Source organism: Penaeus vannamei, chromosome 39 (assembly GCF_042767895.1).
Source record: "Penaeus vannamei isolate JL-2024 chromosome 39, ASM4276789v1, whole genome shotgun sequence".
Classification (NCBI taxonomy): Eukaryota; Metazoa; Arthropoda; class Malacostraca; order Decapoda; family Penaeidae; genus Penaeus; species Penaeus vannamei.
In genome coordinates this window covers 18,698,589-18,716,088 of record NC_091587.1, presented here as the reverse complement: position 1 = coordinate 18,716,088, position 17,500 = coordinate 18,698,589, and the positions used below count along the sequence as shown (strand labels likewise).

General features: G+C 47.8%; 2 protein-coding genes across 2 annotated transcripts in view; both read left to right on the top strand.

Annotated features, from left to right (window-relative positions):
• Positions 1 to 3,719, top strand: part of LOC138860067 (uncharacterized) — a 25,115-nt gene extending 21,396 nt beyond the window's left edge. The window contains exons 4-6 of the mRNA XM_070116873.1: positions 1 to 71; positions 172 to 435; positions 3,530 to 3,719. The exon at positions 1 to 71 is cut by the window's left edge and continues 517 nt beyond it. Coding sequence (XP_069972974.1) covers positions 1 to 71; positions 172 to 435; positions 3,530 to 3,619 — 425 coding nt within the window. The 3' untranslated portion in view covers positions 3,620 to 3,719. The remainder of the gene's footprint in view (positions 72 to 171; positions 436 to 3,529) is intronic.
• A 9,211-nt stretch (positions 3,720 to 12,930) lies between these two features.
• Positions 12,931 to 13,484, top strand: LOC138860066 (uncharacterized). Its single transcript, XM_070116871.1, has 2 exons — positions 12,931 to 12,958; positions 13,198 to 13,484. Exons 1-2 carry the CDS (start codon positions 12,931 to 12,933, stop codon positions 13,482 to 13,484), a joined length of 315 nt encoding a protein of 104 aa, XP_069972972.1.
• Positions 13,485 to 17,500: the final 4,016 nt, after the last annotated feature.

The following is a 17,500-nucleotide window of genomic DNA, read 5'->3' as shown; positions in this document are numbered from 1 at the left end:
GAGAACGAGACCGCATTAATTTTGCTTATTCGCACTGGCGACTGACAGCAAATTTTGCATACAAGATGCAGGTGAGTTCAGCTGTATGTTTGTCTGTTGTTCTTATATCTTTATTTGTGCTTGTTCCTGATAATTGTTTACATAATTATGCACCACCACCCTATCCTGCAGATTGAAGCTGAGGCGACGCGAACATTCTGGGACGCGAACGCAGGTCTGGTGGCGCGGTTGCCCAAGGAGCTGTTTTCACCAGTGCGCCGCCTTATCCGGGACTCGAAGATGCATCCTATCAGCCTGCACAATGCTGGCCGGTTCTCTTCACACTCATTCATTCTAATGTCGGGTGTCCTGCTACACATACAATACTCGTCTGTTGCAATCTACCCACTTGATACCATGTGGGTGGAAACAGTGCCGGCAGCATCCAGTGTACAGGTGAGTGAATGAGCTACAATGGCCACTTAAAGGGGAGGGAGGCCACTGCAGGACACAGTGTCCTGCAGAGGCCTCCTGCAAGTTACACAGTGTCCTGCAGTGGCCTCCTGCAGGGGACGCAGTGTCCTGCAGTGGCCTCCTGCAGGGGACGCAGTGTCCTGCAGTAGCCTCCTGTTGGAGACAGTGTCCCGCAGTGGCCTCCTGTTGGAGACAGTGTCCCGCAGTGGCCTCCTGTTGGAGACAGTGTCCCGCAGTGGCCTCCTGTTGGAGACAGTGTCCCGCAGTGGCCTCCTATTGGAGACAGTGTCCTGCAGTGGCCTCCTGTTGGAGACAGTGTCCCGCAGTGGCCTCCTGTTGGAGACGGTGTCCTGCAGTGGCCTCTTGTTGTAGACAATGTCCTTCAGTGGCCTGCTGGAGACAGTGTCCTGCAGTGGCCTGTTGGAGACAATGTCCTGCAGTGGCCTCCTGTTGGAGACAAGTGTCCTGCAGTCGCCTCCTGCTGGAAACAGTGTCCTGCAATGACCTCCTGTTGGAGACAGTGCCCTGCAGGGGACACAATGTCCTGCAATGGCCTCCTGTTGGAGACACAGTGTCCTGCAATGGCCTCCTGTTGGAGACACAGTGTCCTGCAGTGGCCTTCTGCTCGGGACACAGTGTCCTGCAGTGGCCTCCTGCAGGGGACACAGTGTTCTGCAGTGGCCTCTTGCAGGGGACACAGTGTTCTGCAGTGGCCTCCTGCAGGGGATAGTGTCCTGCAGTGGCCTGTAGGGGAAACAGTGTCCTGCAGTGGCCTCCTGTTGGAGGCAGTGTCCTGCAGTGGCCTCCTGTTGGAGGCAGTGTCCTGCAGTGGCTTCTTGTTGGAGGCAGTGTCCTGCAGTGGCCTTCTGCTGGGGACGCAGTGTCCTGCAGTGGCCTCCTGCAGGGGACACAGTGTTCTTCAGTGGCCTCCTGCAGGGGATAGTGTCCTGCAGTGGCCTGTAGGGGACACAGTGTCCTGCAGTGGCCTCCTGTAGGGGACACAGTGTCCTGCAGTGGCCTATTGGAGACACAGTGTCCTGCAGTGGTCTCCTGCAGGAGACAGTGTCCTGCATTGGCCTCCTGCTGGGGCCATATTGTCCTGCTGTGGCCTGCAGGGGACACAGTGTCCTGCAGAGGCCTCCTGCAGGAGACAGTGTCCTGCAGTGGCTTCCTGCTGTGTCCTGCAGTGGCCTCCTGCTGGGGCCATATTGTCCTGCTGTGGCCTTCAGGGGACACAGTGTCCTGCAGTGGCCTGTTGGAGAGTATCCTGCAATGGCCTCCTGTTGGAGACAATCCTGCAGTGCACTCCTACAGGGGACACAGTGTCCTGCAGTGGCCTGCAAAGGACACAGCGTCCTTCAGTTGCCTCCTGCAGGTGACATAATGTCCTGCAGTGGCCTTTTGCTGGAGACAGTGTCCTGCAGTAGCCTCCTGCTGGGGACACAGCGTCCTTCTGTGGCCTCCTGCAGGGGACACACCGTCCTGCAGTAGCCTTCTGCTGGAGACACCAGCCTCCAGCTGTGGACATAGTGTCCTGCAGTGGCCTCCTGCTAGAGACACAGTGTCGTACAGTGGCCTCCAGCTGTGGACATAGTGTCCTGCAGTGGCCTCCTGTTAGAGACACAGTGTCCTACAGTGGCCTCCAGCTGTGGACATAGTGTCCTGCAGTGGCCTCCTGTTAGAGACACAGTGTCCTACAGTGGCTTCCAGCTGTGGACATAGTGTCCTGCAGTGGCCTCCTGCTAGAGACACAGTGTCCTACAGTGGCCTCCAGCTGTGGACATAGTGTCCTGCTGGAGACACAGTGTCTTCCAGTGGCCTCCTGCTGGAGACACAGTATCCTGCAGTGGCCTCCTGTTGGAGACAGTGTCCTGCAGTGGCTTCCTGCTGGGGACATAGGGCGTCTTCTGTAGCGTCCTTAACTCTTAATACCGTATTTAGTTTAATCCTAATCCACCGTGTCCGTACCGAAGACGACACTTGGCTGCCAGACGGCGCGACAATAATGTTCAGTAAAAAACTGTCGTACTTATTATTCTATCACTACCGTTATCATGTAAACATATCGGAGAGAAAAGAAATGTCGCTCTTTTGGGAGATTTCTTTTTTTTTTATTTTCTTTCTTTCTTTTTTGTAATGGCATTTTTTTGGAATCATATTTAAGAAACTATTCAAGACATCCCTTAGGCTTCAATATATTTAATGTGTATTTCATGAAACTAAGACTCTTACTAATGTTTTCATAATGCTAATTAGCTTCTGCCTTTGTTATCTCAGCACTGCTTTGCCTCTTAATTGTTTAAAGTGTTCTGTAATAATATGAACTTCTCAGATGCTTCTGAAGACCACCCTTTCCTTCCCTTCATCCTAGACGTACCTACATGATTGAAGACAAGGCATTAAAAACTTATTCATGTTATTAATCAATTCTTTATGCTCCCAATGTTCCCAAAATAGAAAACTAACACTAGCATCATATCAAAGTAGGAAAGTTCGTACCTCTGTTTGCTGTACACATTTCTTCAAGAGTATCTGCTTCAAATATGATTTGTTTGGAATCTTAAGTTAATGGACTGTCTCTTCAAATTTCTATAAATTCTTGTGATGTCCCAGGTCTGTGATATTGTGATGATTCTGCCCTCTGCTGTTGATGTGAAGGTACTGGTCTCGTATTTCTGGGCGTGTGGGAATAGGTTTTACAAATCTAAAGGGTGGGAGCTGAGGTATGTCTTTTTGTTGCTGAAAAATCTGTGGTAATTTGAAAATCTGTGGTAATTTGAAACATTTCTGTGCAATGTTGCTCTTCACACAAGTGTTGCATGTTGTGTAGGGTAGCGTTTGGAGCAAGTCATGCACTCATACCTGTAAATAAGCAATAAAATCATCCAAAAGATATCTATTCAACATTCATCCTTTATGTCCCTATGCATATGATATAGAAGACAGTATTAAAGATATTACCTAAAGATTTGCATTCTGATATAAGGTTTACTTCAATAAACAAACCTTGCAATTTGCATTCAGACATTGCACTGTTAAAAGATTTTTCTGACAACTGATATTCATTTTTTTACAGATTGGAGAAAAGGTGATTGTTATAGAAAGTTGTAGTCAGTCACTCAAGATGCAGTTTGATCTTCATATGATAATTACGAGTCACAAATAGACTTACTTATAAGGGAAATATTATTTATGATTTTTTTTTTTTTTTTTATAATAACGATCTTATAATTATAGTAGTAAAATGTGTAACGAAACTGCTCCAACAACTATAAAACCAATCTTTATTCAATGACACTCAAGTACAAAAATGTCATTCAACAATTAATTAATATCCATCGCGCAGTTTCCTCGGACAACTCTTTGCTGCGTTGGATCGTGTTAGAGGAGGGAAACATGTTTTCTTCAGGATGCTGTTCAGTAGGTCCATAGAAAAGTATACTTGTTAATTTTGTTGTAAAGTAGTTGAGAAAAACTCTGCACATAATTCTTCTTTAAAACACTGGTTCATGTTTGATTTAAAACGTCAACTTGTGTGACCTTGACCATATAATTTATGTTTCATTAACCTGGAAATATGAGTTCCATGCCCGCAGCCTCTTAAATTCAAAGACTCCTCGTGGGATTATATTGTTTTTATATTCATTAGCATAAGTTATTTCCTTTATCAGAATATTTGATACAATTTCATTTTCATATTAGATACTAAGTATGAAAATTCAAAGACGATCGATGTTATTGCCGAATATAACTCTGAATGGCAACTCAAGCAATGGCACCCATGAAGTTCATGACGGACATGTGACGTAACAGTACATGATTGGTGTGATTAACTTGTCCCTTCTGCGCATGTGCAGGATTTAAAAAAATGAGCTGCAGAGGACACAGTGTCCTGGAGTGGCCTGCAGGGGACACAGTGCCCTGGAGTGGCCTGCAGGGGACACAGTGTCCTGGAGTGGCCTGCAGGGGACACAGTGTCCTGGAGTGGCCTGCAGGGGACACAGTGTCCTGGAGTGGCCTGCCGGGGACACAGTGTCCTGGAGTGGCCTGCCGGGGACACAGTGTCCTGGAGTGGCCTGCCGGGGACACAGTGTCCTGGAGTGGCCTGCCGGGGACACAGTGTCCTGGAGTGGCCTGCCGGGGACACAGTGTCCTGGAGTGGCCTGCCGGGGACACAGTGTCCTGGAGTGGCCTGCCGGGGACACAGTGTCCTGGAGTGGCCTGCCGGGGACAGTGTCCTGGAGTGGCCTGCCGGGGACACAGTGTCCTGGAGTGGCCTGCCGGGGACACAGTGTCCTGGAGTGGCCTGCCGGGGACACAGTGTCCTGGAGTGGCCTGCCGGGGACACAGTGTCCTGGAGTGGCCTGCCGGGGACACAGTGGCCTGCAGGGGACACAGTGTCCTGGAGTGGCCTGCAGGGGACACAGTGTCCTGGAGTGGCCTGCAGGGGACACAGTGTCCTGGAGTGGCCTGCAGGGGACACAGTGTCCTGGAGTGGCCTGCAGGGGACACAGTGTCCTGGAGTGGCCTGCCGGGGACACAGTGTCCTGGAGTGGCCTGCAGGTGACGTGGCAGGTCGTGAGCGTAAAAGAAAAATATTCAGAAATTCATAAAATAAGTAGCCAGGATAAAAACAAAAGAATATTAATTAAATTGACATTAAAAGTAATTTTTAAAGTTTTAAGTTTATCTTAAAGCAAAAGGAAAAGTTTCTAAAATACGTCAGGGGGGGGAGGGTATGAAAATAGTTTCTTTAAAAACCATTGAAATAAATATATAAAAATGATAAATATTTAGGCTCTTATCTAGTTTAAAAAGGAGACTTCATTTTAAGCAAAGGCCGATGAAATCTCGCAAAAGAATAAATATAAAAATGACTTGCCACCTGGCTTATTCGGCCACTCAGGGATTCGAAGGATTCGAAGCCCAAGAGGGAAACTCGAAAACAATCACTAATAAGTTTGTTTTTATTATTTAACACGTATATACATCATTCTTAGGGCAGCAATGTAAGCGAGGTGTAGCGTGTGTGTGGGCGGGAATCATCTCCAGCGTGTTTGAGCGCCGCCCGCCGGATTACCCAAGGTTCGGAGCAGGATTCGGGACCAAGGATCGGGGGTATCAAGGGGACAGGTAAGGTGGTAGGGTGGAGGATAGGGGGTAGGTACACGGACGTAAGATTAAGAAAAGGAAAGAAATAAGAAAAAGAACGAAAGGGGAAATCTAAGCGAAAGCCAAGAGATGGAAACGAAAGAAATGAGTAAGATGACTTAAAGAAAAGGGGAAAAATAGAAGACGAGGAGATTTGCATAGAGGGGAAAGAATAGAAAGGAAATGAAAACGAGGATAGATGAGAGTGAACGAAAGAAACGAAAGGGGAAGGGGTAATAGAAAACGAAGGAACGTAGGTAAAAAGGCGAAAGAAAACGAAATAAAACAGAACAGGTTTCAGAGAAAAAGTAAAATGAGGAAAGAGGGCGAGGGGAGGAAGGATAGGAGTGGAAAAGGGGAAAAGGAGAGGGAGAGGAAGGAAAGGAGTAGAAAAGGGGAAGAGGAATAGAGGTAAGACAGGGGGGGGAGCTAAGGGAAACAAGGGTAAGGAGGATGATAAAGGAGGGAGAAAGCAGGGGGCATGGTACAGGATGGAGGAACGAGGGGGGGGGGGGAATCGGAGACCTCACAACCCTCCAATGCCATGGGGTCGGAGCGTCAGCGGAGACGACCTGGAAACAGAAGAAAAGGAAGGCCTGAGCCCGATTACATGCCTTAAAAGCTAAGGTGTATGTGGAGCTGGACGTGTGCACAAGCTGCCAAACCATACAACCACAAGGTTTCCAATATATATGGCAACAATATCAAGTCGACATATCAATAAAGGCAAATATTCAAATATATCACAATATTCACATGAACAGTTATTTCAAACTACATTACAAAAAGAATACAAATTCAATACTACAAATCAACGCTAGCTGCTTTAAATAAACTGGTGAACTAAATTTTCTCAGTGTTCTACTCGTTTCGTTTGGTTGGCTTAAATACTATATTCACTTTCCAAAAATGCACTGCATCTCAACACTATGCACTTAAACACGTGATGCACTAAGCACTGGCATTGTCGGGTTCAGAAATAGGCCCATGTGATCGCAACTGATATCCTAGGACGTGCTCCTGTCATGGAAAATCCTTGCTGCGAGTCAGCATCACCTGTACCAACAGGTGGAGAAGAGTCCACTTCGTATGCCACGTTTGGTAACTCAGGAACTGCTACACCAGGGAGATCTGGTACATTAGCCAGTTGCATATTCATGGGACTTTCCTGGTCTGCAACCTCTGGGGGATAGTCATGATAAGGCTCATCCGGTTCGTCCTCAGACTCATAGGACAATTCATGCGAGGTCCTGAATGGCTTTAGATGATTGGCATGAGCTTTAATTTGTACATCTGTGTGCACATATCTAACTCCAAATGACACGGGCCCAAGACGAGCTACCACTCTGGCAGGACCTCTCCATCTGCCAGATAGAAGGGGAATTGCACCTGTGATCTTCCGAAGATCATAATACCAAACTAGTGCACCAAGGTCTGGTTGAAAATTTTCCTTTTTACCACGGTTATAGTATTTGCCATAGGTACTCCTCGATTCATTTGAGGCCGCAACAGCTGCTTTGCGTGCCTCACTGAGACGTTCCTTTAAATTCATATTCTCTGCAAATACCGCCTCATTGGTGAGGCCGACAGGGAAATTAGCATGTCGACCCGTGAGCAAGTAAAGCGGCTGCTCATGAGTACTTCTGTGAATGGCGGTATTAATTTGGAGTCTCAGCTCTGGCACAAATTGGTGCCAGATTCTAGGGCGCATGTTTACAAGTGAAGTGAGGGCAGACTTTACAACTCTGTTGGTTCTTTCTATCAATCCGTTCGCCTGGGGGTGGTAACGGATTGTAAAATGATGGCTAGAGTGCATCATTTTAACCAGCTCCCTAAATAGACCACTAGTGAACTGTACCCCATTGTCTGTTTGTATAACACGAGGTGGACCAAATAATGTCACCCAGTGATCTACAAAAGCACGGTGGACAGAGGCTGCAGTGACTCTCCTTAATGGCACAATCTGTAGCCACCGTGAATGTTGGTCTAAAATCGACAAACCATACCGTACCGGTATAGTGGGGCCAAAGTCCATAATGTCCATTGACACACGCTCAAGTGGGTATTGGGCAAGTGGAGGGTGTGCCATTGGAACCTTTTGGGGATTACCTCGGGACTGCTGACATACTTGGCAGTTTGCAACATACTCCTTGCAATCCCTAAGCATATTGGCCCAGTAATACATGGCCTTGGCATTCTCATATGTCCTCTGAACACCCGGATGGGAAGCTAAAGGCGGCAGATGAGCAACTTTCAGAGCTGAGTTCTTTAGGGAGTTGGGAACTACTAACTGGTAAGTTACTCGATCATGAAGATGCTTCAGTCTATGCAGGACACCATCTTTAACTTCAAATTCATCTAGAGGAAGAGGCCACTTTTTCTTTGGGACTGTCCCATCAATCAAATAACGCCTGAGATCGGCAAGCTGGGGATCTTGCAATTGCTTTTGGGCAATGCATTCAGGAGAGAGCTCGGTAATAGCTAATGCCGCTAATTGCACTGGGGAACCATCCTCGGGAAGGACTTTAGCCTGGGCTATTTGCCTTGACAGAAGGTCTGGAACATGGTTTGTGGGGCCTTCTTTGTACCTTATCTTGAACGTATAAAATGAGAGGTCATGGGCATAACGAGTCATCCTGGGAAACTTGGTTTTCTTACTGAAGACATAAATTAGAGGCCGGTGGTCAGTATATATTATAAAATGTCTTCCATAGAGGTAAGAATCGAAGACCCGTACACCCTCTACAACACTCAAAGCCTCAAGATCAATAGCAGGATATCTTGTTTCTGCAGGCCTAAATTTCCTGCTATTGTACGCTATGGCATGTGGATTACCGTCTTCATCCCTCTGCATGAGACATGAGCCAATGGCAAGGGCTGAGGCATCCGTATGGAGTTCAAACTCCCGGCTAAAAACGGGTTGGCGAAGGATTGGTGATGAAACCAAACGCTCCTTTAACTCGTCAAAGGACTTTTGTTGTTCTGGACCCCAAGACCATTTATGGTTCTTCTTAAGCAAGAGGTGCAGTGGTGACGAGATGTTTGCATAACCAGGGATATGCTTACGGAAGAACCCAGTACAGCCAAGAAACCTGCAAACTTCTTTAATGTTGCGAGGTGGTTTCATTTGTGAGATTGCCATTACTTTTTCCTTATTAGGCAGCACACCCTCAGGAGTGATCGTAAACCCGAGGAAATTTATCGTGGTGGCTGCGAAAGTACATTTGTCTAAATTCAGCTTAAGACCTGCTGCTGAAAGTATGGTCAAGGTCTCCTGCAAATCCTTCAGATGTTGCGAAAATCCCCTGCTATAAATCACGACATCATCTAGAGTGTGCTTGCCTAGTACTGAGGCTAGTATTACATTCATTGTACGTTGAAATGTAGTCGGGGCAGTGGACAAACCAAATGGGAGGCGGCAGAACTGAAATAATCTGTAGCCATCAGAAAATGCTGTCTTTGGACGGTCTTTGGGCTCTACCTCGACTGCCCAGTAAGCTGCCCTGGCATCAAGAGTAGTGAAGGTGTCCATCGGTCCTAGTTCGTCAATGAGGGCATCTATTCGAGGAAGAGGGTATGTATCCTTAACAGTTACTGCATTAAGGGCACGGTAATCGACACAGAAGCGCAGGCTACCATCCTTTTTCTTAACCAGAACGACCGGGCTAAGCCAAGGGCTAGTGGATGGCTCTATCACACCAGCCTGTAACATCGACTCGCACTGTTGACGGATGGTCTGCTTTGTAGCATGAGGCAGCCTCCATTGCCTGATACATGTGGGCTTGGCATCGCCAGTGTTAATCTGGTGGCAAATTCCTGGGACAAGGCCAATGGTTTCCTCTCCACCATCAAATAATTCTTGGTGTTGTGCAAGTAACTGTAAGATTTCAGTTTTCTGTTCATTGGTTAGGTACTCTAAAGATAAAGCTTCGAATTCCTTAGAGTCCAGGATACCTTGCTCCTCTGCTGCCTCACAAGTAGCGATGGCTATTGAGGGGGATAACACCGCATCTTCGATATCTGTGTCTGTCTCTTCATTAATGTCCTCTAAAATGTGGTACTCAGTATAATCCCATTCTAGCTCTGAATCATACTCAAAATCTGCTGCAGGGGAATCTTCGACAGGACCTCTGCTGATACTGGCACCAATTCCCTCCCAGCAAGACTGATCCTCAAGCCCTGAGGCTTCCATGTCTATCTGATCTGCAGAGATGCTAATTTCTTCCCCAAGTTTCAGGCATCTCACGTCACTGCTCTGAGCACTAACTGCGGTCCCTTGCAATTCCCAAGGAGCCAGTATATCACTGCTGTGGGCACTAACTATCTCTTCCTTTCCAGGTTCCTCGTCGCCACTGCGGGCACCACTAATCATCTCCCTTTCAGGTTCCTTGTTGCCACTGTGGGCACCCCTAATCAGTTTCCTTCCAGGTTCCTTGTCGCCGCTGCGGGCACCCCTAATCATCTCCCTTCCAGGTTCCTCGTCGCCGCTGCGGGCACCCCTAATCATCTCCCTTCCAGGTTCCTCGTCGCCGCTGCGGGCACCCCTAATCTCCCTTCCAGGTTCTACAGACTCGGAGTTGCTGCTGTAGATTGTATTGACTAACGATACGGTGCCGAGTCTTGTCCCACAATTTAGCCTCATTGGTCGTGGTGAAGGGTTTATGGCCCAAATACTACAGCGCCTCTTGGCAAGCGAGATCAATGAGTATGGCAAAGTCAGAGAGTCTGAGATAGTGGGGGTCAGTAACACGTCCCCATCTGCTGGCCCTAAGCGTGACACGCATCCCTCAAGAAATATACCAGAATGTGAGGGAATCTCTGTCTTCTTTGCGAGATGCACTGTTGCCTCACCCTTATTTTCCTGGGCAGAGTCGGTGAGAATTGTCTGCAGTGATTTATCAGCTTTACTTTTAAGGCAAGCTATCTTAAGAGATTTTGCTTCTGTATACACGACTGGGAAGCGGCAGTCTTCCAAAGTTAGTGTGCCGGTCGAAGAATGGGCGGCGGACTGCAAAGTAAAACTTGCACTTCTCAGGAAGTCTATCCCAAGTAGAACTTCTCCTGGAAAGTCCAGATCTGCTACGGTGGTCCTATGGTAATGGATCAGACCTTCCTTAAGGTTGAAACCTAGACAGACCTCTGTCGTAGATATGAAAGGCTTTCCAGAAATCCCTTGTAAGGTCTTCAAGGAGGGTTTCTTTGGTAATGAATTGTCGTGATCAATCTCTCCTAGACCTCTGTTGTAGATATGAAAGGCTTTCCAGAAATCCCTTGTAAGGTCTTCAAGGAGGGTTTCTTTGGTAATGAATTGTCGTGATCAATCTCTCCTAGAGCACTGGGCTTAATGAGGGTGATTTGCGACCCAGTATCTATAAAGCAGAGGATGGACCTGCCGTTAACATTGAGTGCCACGAGAGGTCGCTCGTCCATCTCGTGCACTCTCAATTCCAGAATGCTCCTCGGGGTTCCTATGGGTTGAATAGGGCATGCCTGGCTGGCTCCTCCCGAATCTGCCAGTGGGACTCGGAGCTCTGTCTCCCTGGCGCCGAGGAAAGGGACATTCCCGGGCCATGTGACCATTTTGACCACACCTATAACAGTTATAAGGGCCTGACCTCGGGGGTGACCTAGAAATTGCTAACGCCCTACATTCGTTACTGCTATGGGTGGTGCTTTGGTGGAAGTCACACCACACATTTGAGGGCGGTCGCCTCTGTGGAGACGCTGGCATGGACACAGTTGGAGGGTTTACAGCTACAGGGTGTAGGCTATACAACTCCCTGGGTCTATATGGTCGTTCTGTAAAGGGTCGTCTGATGTACTCCTCCGGGAGCGAGTTTGGCGACTGATGACGGGTAGTCGAACGGCCGTGTCTTATGCCATTTCTGGAGTTCCAAACTCTTTGAGCCGTTTCGGCCAACTGTTGTGAAGAACAGTCATCCTTCAATGCAAGAAAATCTCGCAGCCAGTCTGGCACTCCCGACAGAAAAACCCTTCGGATGAGCTCGCTAGGGTCACCAATAGCCTCCCTATGATCTCTAAAGCCTTGATATACAGAGGCTTCGATCTGCAGATAGAAATTCATGGGGGCTTGCAAATCGTTCATGGTATGGTCATATAGCACTTTATAAAAATCTGCTGCTGTGTATGTCCCTCTAAATTTCCTTCTCAGCTCTAGTTTGAAATTGTCCCAGTCAGTGATGAGATCAAAAGTTACTGAATTAATTATAGTTTCAGCCCTTCCACGGCAATTTGCTCTGGCAGTTCTAATGAAGGCTTCGCCAGTAGGAGGACGGACAAGGTTCTCAATTGACCTAATCCAGGATTCAATTTCCTGGTTCCTTGTTAGCGAGTCGCAAGCTGAAACCTCCCCTTTGAAGTGGGGGACATTATCCCTGCTGCTAATTGCATAGGAGACTGGTTGGTCAGTTTCGAGAGATGGCGGGCGTCTTAACATAAAGTTTGAAGTTGGCACTTCAGGAGCCACAGTCGCATGAGCTCTTGTGCACTGCGTAGGTCTCTCAGAGAGGAGAGGCACAGGACCTGGGTTGGGTACCCTAGGTGGCTCTGGAAAGGCGGTCTGCTGGGGACGCCTGTGATAGTCATAATTAAGGCTACCAAGATCCGGGCGACTTAGGCTTGAGGCTACCCCCCTGGAGCTCTGTTGAAATTCCCGCCTATCCCTGTCGAGGTCCCTTTCCTTTTCGAGAAGCCTCTTTTCCCACTCTAGGAGAACCTCTCGTGTGAGCCCATCCATTATGGCAGTTCTCGGAGGAGGCCTATCTACTACTTCAGGTGCTGTTGTAGCAAACTGTGGTGCTGCTCTTTCAACAGGACTCGAAGTCTCTGGGTAACTCCGAGAGGAGCCTCCAGTCCACTGGTCTGAGCTGCTTCATCTTCCACTCCCTGACCCACATGTAAATGCTCCTCGAGCCTATCAAGCCGATGATTGTTAGTTCGGGCCTGCTCATCGGTTTTCCTAGCGAGTTCCTCAATTTTGGCTAGCAAATTACTTTCATTTTGGGCCATTAGAGCCGCCATCCTCTGATAGAATTCTTCTATCATAGTCATTTCTCCCTCCATCGCAGCAACTGAGTCACGGACGAGCCTATCGGAGCCTTCTACTATCAGGGGGAGACTATCCGTTGACTGACTTCTAGTTGTTGGCCCGCTATTCACCTCAGCGCCTTTCTGAGGTCTTCCTCTATTCGGCATGTTTAAAAAGTCAAAGTCGTCACACCACTTCAACACTCGCTAGTTACTTTTAGAGTCCTAGGTTCAAAACCGCTTGTCAAAAATCTTTTGAATCAATGAAACACTAACGAGATGCAGTACGGTATGAACACTACCCACAGTAAGCCACACTAACAGCAAGGTTCTCAGCAATATTCTCAATGAAGCAGCTTTAACAGTCTTACTTTACTCTAAAGAACCGACAAGACGCAACACAAGCAATAGTTAACAATGTGATAAAAATCAATTACATAGTACGTAGTTTTCAGATACAAGCGCAATTATCTTTGAACAGTAATACACTAACATGAACAATTTGCAGTACAATCTCCACAATCGGTCAGAAGTGAGAACGAATAGAAATACAGGAGGGGGAGCGGCTAAGGAAAGGGAAGCACAGGAGTAAGAGCGAGGGCGAGGGCAAAGGCAGAGACAAAGGGGGAAAGCACAGGGGTAAGAGCGAGGGCGAGGGCAAAGGCAGAGACAAAGGGGGAAAGCACAGGGGTAAGAGCGAGGGCGAGGGCAAAGGCAGAGACAAAGGGGGAAAGCACAGGGGTAAGAGTGAGGGCGAGGGCAAAGGCAGAGACAAAGGGGGAAAGCACAGGGGTAAGAGCGAGGGCGAGGGCAGAGGCAGAGACAAAGGGTGAAAGCACAGGGGTAAGAGCGAGGGCGAGGGCAAAGGCAGAGACAAAGGGGGAAAGCACAGGGGTAAGAGCGAGGGCGAGGGCAAAGGCAGAGACAAAGGGGGAAAGCACAGGGGTAAGAGTGAGGGCGAGGGCAAAGGCAGAGACAAAGGGGGAAAGCACAGGGGTAAGAGCGAGGGCGAGGGCAAAGGCAGAGACAAAGGGGGAAAGCACAGGGGTAAGAGCGAGGGCGAGGGCAAAGGCAGAGACAAAGGGGGGAAGCACAGGGGGAGAAGGTGAGGACAAAGACAAAGAGGGAAAGCACAGGGGGAGAAGGTGAGGGCAAAGACAATGAAGGAAAGCACAGGGGGAGAAGGTGAAGGCAAAGACAAAGAGGGAAAGCACAGGGGGAGAAGGTGAGGGCAAAGACAAAGAGGGAAAGCACAGGGGGAGAAGGTGAGGGCAAAGACAAAGAAGGAAAGCACAGGGGGAGAAGGTGAGGGCAAAGACAAAGAGGGAAAGCACAGGGGGAGAAGGTGAGGGCAAAGACAAAGAGGGAAAGCACAGGGGGAGAAGGTGAGGGTAAAGACAAAGAGGGAAAGCACAGGGGGAAAAGGTGAGGGCAAAGCCAAAGAGGGAAAGCACAGGGGGAGAAGGTGAGGGCAAAGACAAAGAGGGAAAGCACAAGGGGAGAAGGTGAGGGCAAAGACAAAGAGGGAAAACACAGGGAGAGAAGGTGAGGGCAAAGACAAAGAAGGAAAGCACAGGGGGAGAAGGTGAGGGCAAAGACAAAGAGGGAAAGCACAGGGGGAGAAGGTGAGGGTAAAGACAAAGAGGGAAAGCACAGGGGGAGAAGGTGAGGGTAAAGACAAAGAGGGAAAGCACAGGGGGAAAAGGTGAGGGCAAAGCCAAAGAGGGAAAGCACAGGGGGAGAAGGTGAGGGCAAAGACAAAGAGGGAAAGCACAAGGGGAGAAGGTGAGGGCAAAGACAAAGAGGGAAAAGACAGGGAGAGAAGGTGAGGGCAAAGAAAAAGAAGGAAAGCAAAAGGGGAGAAGGTGAGGGCAAAGACAAAGAGGGAAAGCACAGGGAGAGAAGGTGAGGGCAAAGACAAAGAGGGAAAGCACAGGGGGAGAAGGTGAGGGCAAAGACAAAGAGGGAAAGCACAGGGGGAGAAGGTGAGGGTAAAGACAGAGGGAAAGCACAGGGGGAGAAGGTGAGGGCAAAGACAAAGAGGGAAAGCACAGGGGGAGATGGTGAGGGTAAAGACAAAGAGGGAAAGCACAGGGGGAAAAGGTGAGGGCAAAGCCAAAGAGGGAAAGCACAGGGGGAGAAGGTGAGGGCAAAGACAAAGAGGGAAAGCACAGGGGGAGAAGGTGAGGGCAAAGACAAAGAAGGAAAGCACAGGGAGAGAAGGTGAGGGCAAAGACAAAGAAGGAAAGCACAGGGGGAGAAGGTGAGGGCAAAGACAAAGAGGGAAAGCACAGGGGGAGAAGGTGAGGGCAAAGACAAAGAGGGAAAGCACAGGGGGAGAAGGTGAGGGCAAAGACAAAGAGGGAAAGCACAGGGGGAGAAGGTGAGGGTAAAGACAGAGGGAAAGCACAGGGGGAGAAGGTGAGGGCAAAGACAAAGAAGGAAAGCACAGGGAGAGAAGGTGAGGGCAAAGACAAAGAAGGAAAGCACAGGGGGAGAAGGTGAGGGCAAAGACAAAGAGGGAAAGCACAGGGGGAGAAGGTGAGGGCAAAGACAAAGAGGGAAAGCACAGGGGGAGAAGGTGAGGGCAAAGACAAAGAGGGAAAGCACAGGGGGAGAAGGTGAGGGCAAAGACAAAGAGGGAAAGCACAGGGGGAGAAGGTGAGGGCAAAGACAAAGAGGGAAAGCACAGGGGGAGAAGGTGAGGGCAAAGACAAAGAGGGAAAGCACAGGGGGAGAAGGTGAGGGCAAAGACAAAGAGGGAAAGCACAGGGAGAGAAGGTGAGGGCAAAGACAAAGAGGGAAAGCACAGGGGGAGAAGGTGAGGGCAAAGACAAAGAAGGAAAGCACAGGGGGAGAAGGTGAGGGCAAAGACAAAGAGGGAAAGCACAGGGGGAGAAGGTGAGGGCAAAGACAAAGAGGGAAAGCACAGGGGGAGAAGGTGAGGGCAAAGACAAAGAGGGAAAGCACAGGCGGAGAAGGTGAGGGCAAAGACAAAGAGGGAAAGCACAGGGGGGAGAAGGTGAGGGCAAAGACAAAGAAGGGTTAGGAGTGGGGGAGGGATAAAGCACGACAATCTAAACGAGTATACAAGACAAGAATATGATGACAGTAATTACAAACTTCACTTCAGACATCAATCTTTCGGTACATTAGCATGGTACAGTTGAATGTTACTTATGGAAATAGTAAACTTTACACATCAGATCGTGGAGGAGTAGAAAAAGAAAGATTCCCTATTCCTGTTAAGAGCCACCAGTGCAGTATCGAGCTGCGAGCTTCAGGCACATGCCCTGCTCATTAACTTTCCTGTCCTATACATAGACATCTTAATATACAAAATGTGGCTCTCCAAAACTACAACTGCTAGCTAGTCTAACATGAAAAACTAAGTTGCTGGCGAAGTCAAGAACTCGAGGCAGGAAGCCCATACACATAACCAAATCCCACACGCTGCCACCAGATTTATTGGGGCGACCTGTAAGGTTTGCTGTCAAGGGAAGCCCGAAAATCCAGCCCGAGTGGTGGATGGCGGCTTAAGGCCTAAAGAAAGGAGGGAGGGGGCCCGTTCACTTCCCCTATGAGGAGACGTAGTGTCCCATACCCCAGGCACATATCCCTTAAGAAAATGGGTCTGGCTATGTGTTGTTCTTGGCTTCTTCGTGAATTCATAAAAAACACCATTGACAGGCATTAAAAACAAAAAACAAAAAAACACTGAACATTAAGAAAATAAATAAATTAAAGTTCAAATGTCCCCTCGTCCTAAAGGGACAGGTGAACATTAAAAGGGGGCATCCCTGGCTGGTGCTGGCCAGTACAAATTAACCGTTAGGGTTGTGAATATTAATTGCAATCGACACGTCCAGCAATATCCTAACTGGCATGTAAAAGAGTCAGACACAACCTTTTCTTGTAGTTCCAGCGACGCCACAGTAACGGGTAATCCAGGGGTAAGCACACAAACAGAGTCCAGAGACAACTCCCGTACAGGTTTATTTTGGGCAGTATTTATACAGTCGGGCCACGTCATTGTGGCATCAGTTATTTCAACAAAACAGATTATAATAATTTATAAACATATCATGCAACAATAAAACAAATGAACAATAAACAATGGTAGAAAAAGGTAAAAAACATTGGTACAAACTGCACACCTAGGAATAGAAGAAAAATATTAGTTGAATAAAATCCCCGTTAACAAACAGTAAAATTGTACATTTAATCATTAAAAGAAACAGCAGAACAAAGTAAAAACAGACAGTAGTAAAATAGGGTTACTCGAGTCTCCTCTGTGCGCTTCCATTAATTAGTATAATCCGTGATTAAGCAGGTGACGTGGCAGGTCGTGAGCGTAAAAGAAAAATGTTCAGAAATTCATAAAATAAGTAGCCAGGATAAAAAGCAAAAGAATAATAATTAAATTGACATTAAAAGTAATTTTAAAAGTTAAACTTATCTTAAACCAAAAGGAAAAGTTTCTAAAATACGTCAGGGGGGGGGTATGAATATAGTTTCTATAAAAACCATTGAAATAATAAATATATAAAGATAATAAATATTTAGGCTCTTATCTAGTCTAAAAAGAAGACTTCATTTTAAGCAAGGGCCGATGAAATCTCGCAAAAGAATAAATATAAAAATGACTTGCCACCTGGCTTATTCGGCCACTCAGGGATTCGAAGGATTCGAAGCCCAAGAGGGAAACTCGAAAACAACAGTCACTAATAAGTTTTTGTTTTTATTATTTAACACATATATACATCATTCTTAGGGCAGCAATGTAAGCGAGGTGTAGCGTGTGTGTGGTCGGGAATCATCTCCAGCGTGTTTGAGCACCGCCCGCTGG

What these genes read in the sequence shown, in the direction of transcription:
- LOC138860066 (XM_070116871.1), top strand. Translation starts at nt 12,931, where the DNA reads ATGCAGTACGGTATGAACACTACCCACA. An exon ending in CGGTATGAACACTACCCACA is followed by an intron (nt 12,959 to 13,197) that starts GTAAGCCACACT and finishes GAGAACGAATAG; the next exon opens with AAATACAGGAGGGGGAGCGG.